This window comes from Diospyros lotus, chromosome 7 (genome assembly GCF_014633365.1).
Source record: "Diospyros lotus cultivar Yz01 chromosome 7, ASM1463336v1, whole genome shotgun sequence".
NCBI lineage: Eukaryota > Viridiplantae > Streptophyta > Magnoliopsida > Ericales > Ebenaceae > Diospyros > Diospyros lotus.
Window position 1 is genome coordinate 5,182,471 of NC_068344.1, and position 12,619 is coordinate 5,195,089.

The 12,619-nt window shown below is 35.7% G+C and overlaps 1 protein-coding gene across 1 annotated transcript; it reads right to left on the minus strand.

Moving 5' to 3' along the window:
• Positions 1 to 7: 7 nt before the first annotated feature.
• On the minus strand, positions 8 to 4,138 carry LOC127806117 (protein NRT1/ PTR FAMILY 3.1-like). Its single transcript, XM_052343160.1, has 4 exons — positions 3,921 to 4,138; positions 3,461 to 3,678; positions 2,320 to 2,879; positions 8 to 1,029 (listed from the first exon to the last, which is right to left on the minus strand). Exons 1-4 carry the CDS (start codon positions 3,985 to 3,987, stop codon positions 123 to 125), a joined length of 1,752 nt encoding a protein of 583 aa, XP_052199120.1. The 5' UTR covers positions 3,988 to 4,138; the 3' UTR covers positions 8 to 122.
• Positions 4,139 to 12,619: the final 8,481 nt, after the last annotated feature.

Below are 12,619 nucleotides of genomic sequence, written 5' to 3' on the forward strand. Positions count from 1 at the left end.
GCTATAATTGTTTTGAATTAGTAAATTAGGCTATATATATTATATTATATCATATCCAGACAGAGAAGAGAGATCCCCAAAAAAACTTAATACAGTGGGAAGACTGAAGACACAGTAAGTAGCTAAACGTGCCTAGCAAGTTGAAGTCCATCGTCGTCTGCATTCGCGGGCTCACCCTCGCCCCCGTGACCTTCTCCCCTCCTGATCTCAATGGGCTTATAAGTGTAGATTTTCGCACAGCACAAGTAGTAACACAGGTTCAGAATCTGTAGCAACGTGATCAGCCAGTAGAAATACTCCAACCTCCCCTTGTTCAAGTTATTGTCCGGCAGCCAATTCTCCCCGCCGGCGCCGGCGCTGAACTTGTGCACCAGCGAAACCAGCAGCGTACTCACGTAATTCCCGATTGAAATTGCCGTCCAAAACAGCGCCATGGCCGTGCTCTTCATGCTCTCCGGCGCCTGGTCGTAGAAGAACTCGAGGTGCCCGATGGACATGAACGCCTCGGCGATGCCGTGGAGGGTGTACTGCGGCACCAGCCAGAAGACCGAAATGGGTATGATGGAATAGGGCTTGTCCATGAGGCCGGAGGCGGCGGCCGCGTGCTTTCGCTTGATTTCGACGAAGCCGGCGACGAGGGTAGCGAGGATGGAGATGACGAAGCCGATGCCCATGCGGTGGAGGAAGGAGATGCCGCGGTCGAGGCCGGTGAGGCGGCGGACGGCGGGGATGAAGAGGCGGTCGTAGAAGGCGATGGTGGCGAGCATGGAGCTCATGGTGAAGACGGTCATGGAGCCGGCGGGGATCTGGAAGGAGTGGGTGAGGTGGCGGTCCATGGTCTTGGCTTGCTGCAGGGAGAAGGTGTTCTGCTGGGCGTAGGCGGTGATCAGCAGGATTCCGGCCGCCCATATCGGCCCCATTCTGATCACCGATTTCAGCTCCTCCACTCGGTGCACCGTGTTCAGCCGCCATAGGTTCGGCGATTTCGGGTTGTCTTCCCCGGTCACGATCGCCGCCTTGTCCAAGAACCTATACGTACGGTGAAACCGAAAATTGAAACAAATTACTAAGCAAAATAGACAACGTAAAATGACATTTTTCTAAACAAAAACAAAAGAAAAAAATATTATAAAAATAATAGAATAAACCCCCCATATTTACTGAGATCCAACTTATTTAACCACAAACTAAAGAATGGGTAAATTTCTGATCTGGCTCATTTATAGGGAACCAATACCTACCTATCTAGCTAGTTTGAATGAAATTTATTTTTAATATATATGCATGCATCTAATGCTAAAAGTCAAACACGTACACTTGAATCATAGAAAATCTCCATAAAATTAGACGAGAACTTCCCTAAGCTTTAAACACTACATAAGCTTTAAACACTAAAGTTTAGAATCACACGAGAACTTCCCTAAAAATGATCCACATTACAAGAGAAGAGATTTTTGGACATAGTATTCCTTAAAAAGAATGGGCAGGATAAGAAGAAGATAAACATGGATCTGCAGGGATTCTAATTAAAGGGAGCAATAAAGCCAAAGAACAAGACGGAGGGGAGTGGTAGCAGAGGTGGGTGCCCTCCATTGACAGCTTTCCCATTTTTGTGGCCATTAGATAGACAATCAAACGGGGGGTGGGGGTGGCAGAGCTGTAACAAACCAAAGGGCCAATCAATAATGGAGGAGGGGGCACCCACCTCTGAGGAATGGTTGTAAGTCAGAGAAATGGTTGCAGATGAGATGAGATGACATGTTTGGTTGCCGCGACTGGTGGTGGGTGGTGGGTGGTGGGTGGTGGGGGCTAATCATCAAGGACTAGAAGACACGAGCTTTTCTTCGTTTGTTGGCCCAAACGGGCCGCGCCGTCACTCAATTTAATTCAAGACAAATCATTCACCATTCCAAGAAAAGTTTTCATTATACAGATGATGATACTGCCTCGTGCATAAGCAAATAGATCAGGTTTTGATTGCCCGGTCATGCTGTCACTTTGGATCTATCCATGTGCAATTGTCACCCTCCCTCCCTCTCTTAAGTGTTACTTTAAAATAAAGACAATTTCTCACCTTTTAGACCTTTTTCTCTATACCTCGTGACAAAAAAAAATTAACCCTTAAAACTTACTAATTCGGAATCTTTTTCTCATTTGTTTCATTAGATTAAGTTATTTCTAATTATCCGTAGATTCGATAATATTAAAATTTAGTATTTAAAAATTAATTAATATCATTTTGAGATGTTGGGTTAATGATATCAAAAATCAAATTAAAATTAATGGAAGGAAGTAAAGTGAAATTTACTCAATACTTACTTGAAGTTTTTGGAGTGAAGAAGCCTTCCGGCAACGGAGATAGAAGCATCGAGCTCGTCGTTCTCGTACAGCAATTTCGGATCCGAAACCATCCCCAGATTCCTCTTCCTGAACGCCGCCACACAAACCTGAACTAGCCGGGTAAAGGGGCTCCCGGAGGGGTCCAAATTCCGGTACAACGGGTACCCGAAAATGAACGTGATTATCGACAGAAACATGGCGATCGTAGGGATTCCCAGCCCCCAGCCCCACCCGATATTGTCCTGAATATACACAATTACCGTCACCGCAACGAGCATCGAAGCGCCCATGCAGAAGTAGTACCAGTTGAAGAATTTCCAGGTCTTGGTTTTTTGCTTCGGATCCGTTTCGTCGAACTGGTCCGCCCCGAACGCCACCACGCAGGGCCGGATCCCGCCCGCCCCGAGCGCCGTCAGGAGGAGCGAGACGTAGAGGATTGCTAGCTGGCCGGAGTCGGCTTGTTGGCACAGTTCGTCCGGCTTGCATGGCGGAGGCCTCAGCCGCGGCAACACCGCCGATATCGTCAAGCTTGTCATTCCCTAATCAATTTCAAACACAAATTAAACATAATTTTGTATAGAATTTAGTAGATTCTATTTAAATCAGTTTTTAGTATTTTGAATCATTATGGTTTATATTTTTAACCCCAAAACAGTGGAATATATGATTAAGATATGTCTCATGTCACGTTAGGAATATTTTATTAAGTATTATTATTATTTACCTAAGCTCTCTTGAAGTTACGAGTAGTGACACATAGCGCCAACTTTTTTCCATGAATATCATGTACGCCCCTTTGAGTGAGGCAAGCAATTCTATGTCCTTTCTTGCTCTGAATCCTCATGATTATCCTCAGGAATTTTTTAAATAAAGCTACAAAATTAAATTTAAAATAACTAAGATATTTAGAAGTATTGAATAAACAATTTTAGTTATTTTTTTATAATTAAGAATGTTAAAATAAGGTGATAATTAGTAGCAATGTTAATGGTGATTATTACAAGTTAATATTATAATTGAGTCAGTGATACCCTTTGATCTTCCATCCCTGTTAAACTAGTGGAAAATCATGATTAAGGGTAGAGATGTGATGTGATGTGAGTAGGGGGGGTGAGCTTACAATTTGGTAAATGATGGAAGCGACGGTGATGGTCCAAAAGCGGCCGGCGAAGGCGTCGGCGAGGAAGGCGCCCAGCAGCGGCGTGAGGCTGGCGGTGCCACCGAAGTTGGTGAGAGTGTTGGCGGCCTTGGTGATGGGCATATGAAGCTGCAGCGTCAAATAGCTTATCATGTTCGTCCCAAATCCCACCACTGCCAGCTTCTCACACACCTCATTTGCTGCATATACATATATAAAAACACACTCCATAATTAAACAAGAAGAAGAAGAAGAAGAAGAAGAAGACTGTGAATAAAGAACACAAATCAGTTTATCTAATTCAATCATTGGAGGGCATGACCTAGCCCGGTTAATTATTGAAGTTATAATTATGTGCAAGAGATCTAATCTCGTTCCAAACCGAAATGAAGAAGAAGAAGAAGAAGGAGCAGAAGCTGGAGGAGGAAGCTTAATTAATTACCGAAAATGAAGGGCATGGTGATAACGCCACCCTTGGGCCTCTCGTCTTTCTTCTCCATACTTTCCATGTTGAAGAGTTAATTTCTTTCTTTCTTTCTTTCCTTCCTTGTCTGAATGCCTGGTTGCTCAAGCTCTCATATTTATAGGCTACATGAAGGGTGTTTGAGCACAGTATGCAATAATAGTTCAATTGGTAAAGCTATGAAGCTATCTAGCTAGCTCGCTGGTTAATTTTGTTTGTTTTTGTTTTTTTTGGCTGCAGGCTAACGCACTAAGAATAGAGTGAAACGCGTTATGTGTTACGGAAAGTAGATTTGGCATATCATATCATATGGGTGCACGTATGTTGTAGATTTTCTCACTTCAGCTCTTCCTGTGCCCTTCTGTCCACACACACACATGAAAGTAAGATACAGGTAAGATATGATAAGATATAAGTATTTTTAGATACTGTGTACTTATTTTTATATTATTTTTAATTTTAAATAATGTTATTGATTGATTAAATATCTCAAAACACGACGTATTTATTGTTATACAAAGTTTGTTAAAATTGAAAATAAGATATAATAAATGCACTTAATCATTGTCTTAATTTAGGGGTAATGGTTAGTATTACCCATTACCCATAAGATATATATGATTTTGTATGCTTTTTTTCTTTCTTTTGTAGAAATATATTTATATAAGGTAAAAAAATATGATTGTATCTCATGTAAGGTATTATTTGTTTATCTCTAAAGACGTGAGATTGTGCAATAATTATATGAGGATTTTATAATATCATAATATATATTTGTGCCCATTGAAAGTTGACGTGAATTTTCTTAAGGTTTAAATCAAGAACAATTTTTTTTGGGTTTCTACAACCAAAGACAGCGATGACACTATCCAAGATTGTTTTAAAAAATATCCTTTGATACTCAAATCAATATAAAAAATCTCAAAAGAGGAGATTGAAGACTTAAAAAAGGGAAGAGCAAGCAGTGAGAACTAAGCCAATGATCTCTGGTTAGGAAACCTATGTTCCTTGAATACGAGATCTAAGGGTACTAGTTGCTCAATTATTTGATTTGGGATTGGGTATTTTTCCACTCTTTTTTTTTTTTTTGTTGTGGGTTTTGGGGTGGGGGTGGGGGTATATTCTAGTGGCTATGTGTTCTAGCCATTTTTGGGTCTGGTAAGGACAATTGTGTTCCATATCCTATGCCTCTAGTAGGCTAGAGCGAGGGGGTGGCTTAGGATAGAATGATTGACTTATTGGCTAGATCATGATTTTGAGCTTGCCTAGGGTGGTGGCATCCATTGCCATTCAAGCATTTAGGCACCAAGTATTTTTATAAGAGAAGTGACTCTTGCAATTGACGATCAATATCATTTTGTAAGTGACGTGCTCGACAAAAGGTGATCCGGTGTGTGGGGAGGTCTATTCTGCTTGCCAATGAGGGCTTATTGGGCATCCTCACATGTGATGTAGCTTACCTAGCTGCTAGTGGCTAGATCTTATAAGAAGATTTTGCATGACAAATTACTGTATTAATTATGATTCATTTTTTTTATTTATTTGTGATTGAGTTTCTTAATTTAATCGTGATTATAACTTTGAATTTGACTGTAATTATGATATTGTCAAATTCAATTTTATGTGAGATTTATCTCATTTAGAGGAATATCCTCACACATCATTCTAATTAGGGTATGATTTCCTAGAGTGCGATTTTGTTCACCCCTTTAATGGGGGTGAACGTAACCCCGTCAGTGGGGTTAAAAAAATAATCCCTTAATTGAAAAAAAATTGCAAAACTGTTTAAAAAAAAATTAATTATGTTTCAAAAAAGAAATTTGTTTTTAGAATTTAACTGAAAATGTGATAAGATCAAAATTGGATAGATTAGAACTTATAAAAAATGACAGACTTACAAAAATAATTGACAGACTTATAAAAATAATTGACAGGGTTAAAACTGGAAAGTGACTGTTTTCAATAATTAATTTATTTGAGTGGCTGAAAATGATTTTTTTCAAAAAAATAATTAAAAATAATTTTTTTTTGAAACATGATTATTTTTTTAACCCCCACTGACAGGGGTTACGTTCACCCCTGTTAAAGGGGTGAACAAAATCGCACTCTGATTTCCTATATTCATCTATAAATGATTTTATGTTTATAAATAAATACCCAACTCACATAAAATTAGAAACACAATGTGTATGCTAATATCATTTTTGTACTATCAATATTTAGTTAATGATATTTTATTCTTTCTACTTGTAATTTTTTTTCGATTTGAATTTTTCACGTTAAATTTTATTTTCGTGTACAATTAATTAATTTGATTGTGATTTGTTGTCGATCCAATTTCGTAACAAAGATTATCTACTCTACGCATCTAATTGTATCAAATTTTATCTCGAAAAGAACTCTCTTCACAAGTAGAGTATTCCAACACCTTAAGACACAATTTTACCCTTCCTTAGCAAGGAAATAGGTCACTATCCCCAACATACATGTAACATACTAGCAGTGTAAAAAGTTTGCTATAATACTTTATAGTTATAAAAAAAATTACTGTCACACTCACCTGGTGACATTATTCATCTTTTTTAGGTACATGTGATATTATTTATCTTTACCTACCATTTAGGCATTTACATAAAAAAAAAATAAGTTAGAAGAATATTATGTCACTATATAGTGATATTTTTAGTTTGATAATATTATTATATTTATATAAGAAAAAAACAAATAAACATACCCATGAGATATAGATGGAATGGAAAAATATGATGTAACCCTACCCCAACTTAGAACCCTAGACCCCTACCCCATAACCAGTGTGGGAAAAGACCTAATCCCCATCCCATCCCCAAACAAGGATGGGTCCCCCGAGTCTTTAAAAATAATTAAATATTTGTATATGAATTATTTTACTATAATAAATAAATAAATATCCTTTAACCAGCAAATTGCTTGCAATTTTGTGTGCTGAACAGCTAAGATATTTGCTGTTCAGCACAACAAATTGCAAGATTTTAATAAATTATTAACATGTATTTATTTACAAAATGAAAAATACATAATCAAAAGAAATCCATAGAAAAATGACGAATAAATTATCTTTTTTATATTTATTACATCTTATTTTTAAATCTAAACATTTTTATTAGTTAATTTTATTATAATGAATGTATTTTTTAAAGATAAATTTCACAAATCACTCATGAGATTTGTCTAAACTACATCGACTACCTTTGATTTTTTTAAATAGTATTGATATTTCTTGAGATTAGGGGCATACCCCCTAATTGTTAATTAATGATAATTAATTTTTGTGAAAATTCTCAAAATCTCTTGCCCTTTTTTTCTCTCTTCTAAAATCATACAAAAATTAAAAAAAAAAAAATAGAAAGAGAAATAAGAATAGCATCGTTGCCCACAATCAACGATGGATTAATTTCTTCCCCATTGGCAATCGTTAACAATGTGCTACTCTGACTGTTAGATATATATATATATATATATAAATATGGGTTCTCTTCAAATCAAGAAGACAATGAACCTAGATTTTTGGGTATATTCGAATCCAAATGGATTAGTTTATGAAAGATCACCCAATGGGGGGTAAATTGGGTGTTTTGAATATTTTTTTAATATTAAAAAAATATTATGCATTAATGAATTTCATAACATAATTTTTTTTTTTATACATGCAGTGAAAAGAGAAGCAATTTTGCATGAAGCTAATGAAGTTGAAATAAATGTGAAAGCATTTTATGGTAAGAGAAAAAACAAAACCATTAAGAACATAAAAACAAATCACATGAACACAATATTTTTGAGTGGTTAGCCAACTACCCTAATCCACTATCTTACCTTCTCAATAAGGATTTTGAAAAACATCTACTTAGGAATTTTAGTTTTTAGGGATCGATTATAACACATACATAATTTTTACATATTTAACTAAAATCTCTATTTTTTACAAGGTAAGTAAAAACCCAACTTTTACAATAGCAACTGTAACCATTGCTTAACTTGTTATAAGTTTCACAAAAAATGTGAAAGGATTTCTTAAGAAAAAAATATAAGATAATATAATGATTTCTGACATTTTCTTAAACCAAAGAGAGTTATAAGATATGAATGAATAAAACACCCAACTCTCTTATTTCTACCTATTTGGTTTAAGAAGGTTTGGATGAAGCTTGACCAAATAATGGGTTGAAGTGAAAGAAAATGAGCATGAATGATTATCACTCAAGTAGTGAACTTTGGCCAGAAATGAATTCGACTTTATTGTGTCTTGGTTTAGTTCAACTCAACATTGTCTTAAGCTTATTGGACAATAGTTGCATGATCTTTTGTAGCACTTGGCATTTTATAGAAGTTTTGAAACTTGAATTTTGCCTTGATACCTGCACATACTCACAGTTTTTTTTGATTTGATTGATAACAGTCAAATTTGTTAAGAAAAATGTATGCATAATATATAGATAAACATTTTGCACATAATGTATAAGCATATTTATCTTCTTGTTATGAGAGGACATAATCAGATTTCTTAAAATAAAGAGATAAAGCTCAAACGGTCAAAAGATGTCCTCTCTTTCTTCTGCATAATGGCTATAATTTTCAAAATCTTATAGTCGATACTTGATTATCATATAAGGTAACTTGATTATCATATAAGGTAACTCGACTAATCTAGCAGCTTACTTGATTAGACTTTTAAAGTAATCGACTATGTGAAGGGCTCACTCAAATATGACCAAGTCATTACTTGACTATCATGGAAGCCACAAAAACTTTCATTAATCACTTGATTACAAGGCTAAGCTAACTCGACTAATAGATATCTTTACTCGAGTACAAACACTTGGTACTCGATTATCCTTAAAGACCAAATATTTATCCAGTATCCAATCAATCTTTACAGGACTAACACAATTATTTATTCGATTATCAAAATACATTAGTCGATTGAAAATAAACTTTACTCGATTGAAAATATGCTCATATTTTATAACTTTAGAGATACTTGATTATTCAAAAAACTCGCTCGAGTGATGAAAGATCTTTAGTCAATTATAAAAGCACCATACTCGATTAAGTTTTAAGAAAACAAAGCATTTTTAAAACATACTCGAGTAGAATTTATGATAGTTGATTGAATCACTTCAATATTCGATTGTTTTTTTTACTTTTTAAAGTATACTAAGCAATACTCGATTAAATCAAATATTTTTTCATGTTTAGTTGATTTTTCATAAAATTTTCTCAAAAGCTTTACAACATACTTGACTAATACAAAAATATACTCGATTGATTTTATCAAGAGGCTTTTTCATACTTCACCAATTTTCCAAGAGATTTTCTCTCAAACTTTATGTCATATTCGACTAATACAAAACCATACTCAATTATTTTGAAATATATATATATATATGAGATGAAGTTCTCCAATTTAAGAGAATTATAAAATATTTTAGAAATCATCAATAAACCAAATTTATTTAAAATATATTTTTCAAAAACTATTTTCTCAATAAATCAAAATATAAATTTCTCAACAATTTGTCTTCAAACCGAAAGATCTAGTTTTGATCACCTAAATCCCTAAGTTCAATTCAAACCTTGAACGCACATGGGCATGTGTGCATGCACACATGTCATCTCTTCCAATGATGTCTCCATTTGAAAATCTTTGCTGACGTGCAAAGGCCTAATCACTATGTGGAACTTCTCATAGAGAGAAAGATAACTACCCCAATCGATCATGATAGAAGAAACCCTTATCGTGATCGTTAACTGCCAAAAAGATAGAGGGACAAAGAAAGGCGGGAAGAGAAAAAGATAGAGTTATCGAATGGAACATTGTCAAAAGCAGTATGTGAGAAAAGAGAAAGAAAAGGAGATAAGATAGTGGGAGAAGAAAGAGAAAATGAGAGTAGAGAGGAGTGAGAAAGGGAAAAATTAGTTTAAATATAAGGGCAAAATAGTCAATTTACTTGGTTGTTGACAAAAAGAAATGTAGGTGGTATTTTAAAGAACATAGAGCATGGTTAGTGCAATTTAACCAAATCTCAAAGGCAATTTGAGAAATTTACCCTTTTCTGAACACTAACTAATAGAAAATGATTAACTCTAAAATGAGGTGTAGTATAGAAATACTTTGACAAAAATGAAATGTGTTTTTTTGTCCTTATTTATGACCTTAAGCCTATGTTTAGGAGATAGTAGGGCAAATGATGGATGGATGCTATGTTCCACACGCCTCAGTGTAAGAGGCAACTATGCAACAAACATGGTCTCCATATTCTTGTTAATGGATTGATATATATCATCCTAGGTGTTGGTATGCATTGTTGTTGGAATGTCTATGTTTGTTGTTTATTGTTTGGTACCCAAGGTATTGTTGCTCAACCCTTTATGCACCTAAGGGGTGGGGTGACGCACGAGAGCATGTGTTAGGGTTGTGAAAGTGGTGCAAAAATAATGCTATGTAGCAATGCATTGGGCGTGTAGGAAGTGATCTTGGATTTGGTTATTTAGCAAGATGTTTTTCGACCTTTGCCAATGGATGCATATGAGAAGGTGGGACATGTTAGAAGTATTATGAAGTTAAGGTAGAGTAAGCAAGCATTGCCTAATGCAGGCTTGTTGGAGAGTTTTAGTAGAGGCAAGAATAAGTTGGAGTCACATGCAACGAGGGAGTTGCTAGTTTGAGTTGGGGAGCATGAATGTCTTGACACTCTTTAGTACAAGAGATAGTTGTATATATCAAGGTTGGTCTCCTTATTCTTGTTGGTATATTGATACATACCATAGTGGGTTGCAAGTGCATGTTATTGCTAGCATAAATATTTTTTTTTGTTTATTGCTTGTTGCATAAAGAAGTATGGTTGGTTTGTTCCTCATTTGCCTTGGAGGTAGGGTGTTGCATGGGGACATGTTTCAAGATCGTGACAACAAAACAATACATGATGGAATATAATTGTTGTTGCCTGAATACAACAATTAAAATTTATTTGTTTCAAGGAAATCTCGACAAGAAATCGACAGTATTTGGCAAGAGAATAAGGCTATGCTGGAGGACAAGGTCTATCCTGGAGAAGTCAACATCGAGTGAAGAATAGCTCGATTAGCTTTATGGAAAAGTTAGGGGCATCTGGAAGAAGATGACCTGGGAGAATCTTCGTTGTCCGAGAGAGTTAATGTCTTTTCGGAGAGATAATCTGCAAGACAGAAAGCATTCAGAAGGCACATAGGGATTTCTCCCGTGCAGTCCTTCTGATGCTTAAATCAGATGAAGTCACAATGTTGTAAGGATGCGGGTGCAATGCAAGTGTAGAAATGTTTTGTGTTATCCAAGAGGAAGAGGCTTTTCCTAGAGAATTGGAGTTGCCAGGGGTCGGAAAAGGGATCCAAAAGTTAAAGGGTCAATAGGGTATTTACACCCTTCAGTTGTGACTAGGATACGTGGCAGACACATGTGAGGGACGCAGTTGTTCTTTTGGCCACACGCAATTGTCCCGAAGTTAAGCTTGAAAGAGGGTTTTTGTGAGAAACCCCCTAGAGGAATTATCCCTCGGAGAAAGAAGGGCTTGTGATCAAGCAAGCCACGTTATGTACTTCCCTAGGAGGTTGGCTTGATTGGGTGAATTATAATGGGTAGGGTGTTTTTTTGGGAGAACTATCCCAAGAGAACTTATTCATGAGATTCTCTTGGAGAATTCATTTGTGTAATTAATGCTTCATTGGTTGTACTCTTGAATTGTATTTGAACACATTAAGAAAAAAAGTAAAAGTATGGAAAAAATGGATGGTATCTAAATCTTAAATACATGATAATTAATAATGATAAATATTTAAATTTTAAATAATTTCCTAAGAGCGAGCTATATGGTGTAAGGTATAAAAATACTCTTACATTTTATCAAAAATGTCGTGTGACATCGTAAAATGTTTGATTAAACACCTTTACTTCAAAAAAATAGAACTATTAAATATCTTTTTGTCTAGTCAGTAAAACTATGTAAGAGCACGCGTTAATTAGCGTGTTTAGAAGGACACCCTCCCTCTTTCTCTAACTACATCTCCTCGACTCCCTTTCTCTTTGGCTACATCTCCTCCGGTGTCTCCTTTTTCTCTTTGGTGTCTTTTTTGACTACGTCTCCTATTTTTCTCTGGTGTCTCCTATGAAGAATTATCTTCTTCCTCGACCTCAAAATCAAGTGATGAAAAATTCAGCAAGGTTCTAAACATGAAAACAAAAGCTTGCTGGCCATTAACAACCATCAAAGAATCAAAACTAGAGAAGACCATCGAGTTATTGTCGATTTAGAAACTAGTAATGGTAGCCATTACTGGAGTTGCACAAGAATCGGGGAAGAAGGTTGAGATTTGTATCTTGAATTATTGCTTGATTGATGATTTGTTTATAATGGGTTTGGATCTTGAGTTTTTTTTTGGTTACTACAAATTATAGGTTTTTGGTTTTCACTTCTACAAATATAAATACTTGTATATAGATTTATGGTTGAAATAAAGCAGTTATGGTGTTTGAAGTGACTGTTGCATTTGATTTTTTTCATTTGCTTGGCCACTCATTGATTAAACATGGCTTGTATCGTATTCTGTTCTTCCTGCATTCAATATATTTGTTGACAAGTGCATGAAGCAATAACTGCTTTAAGATT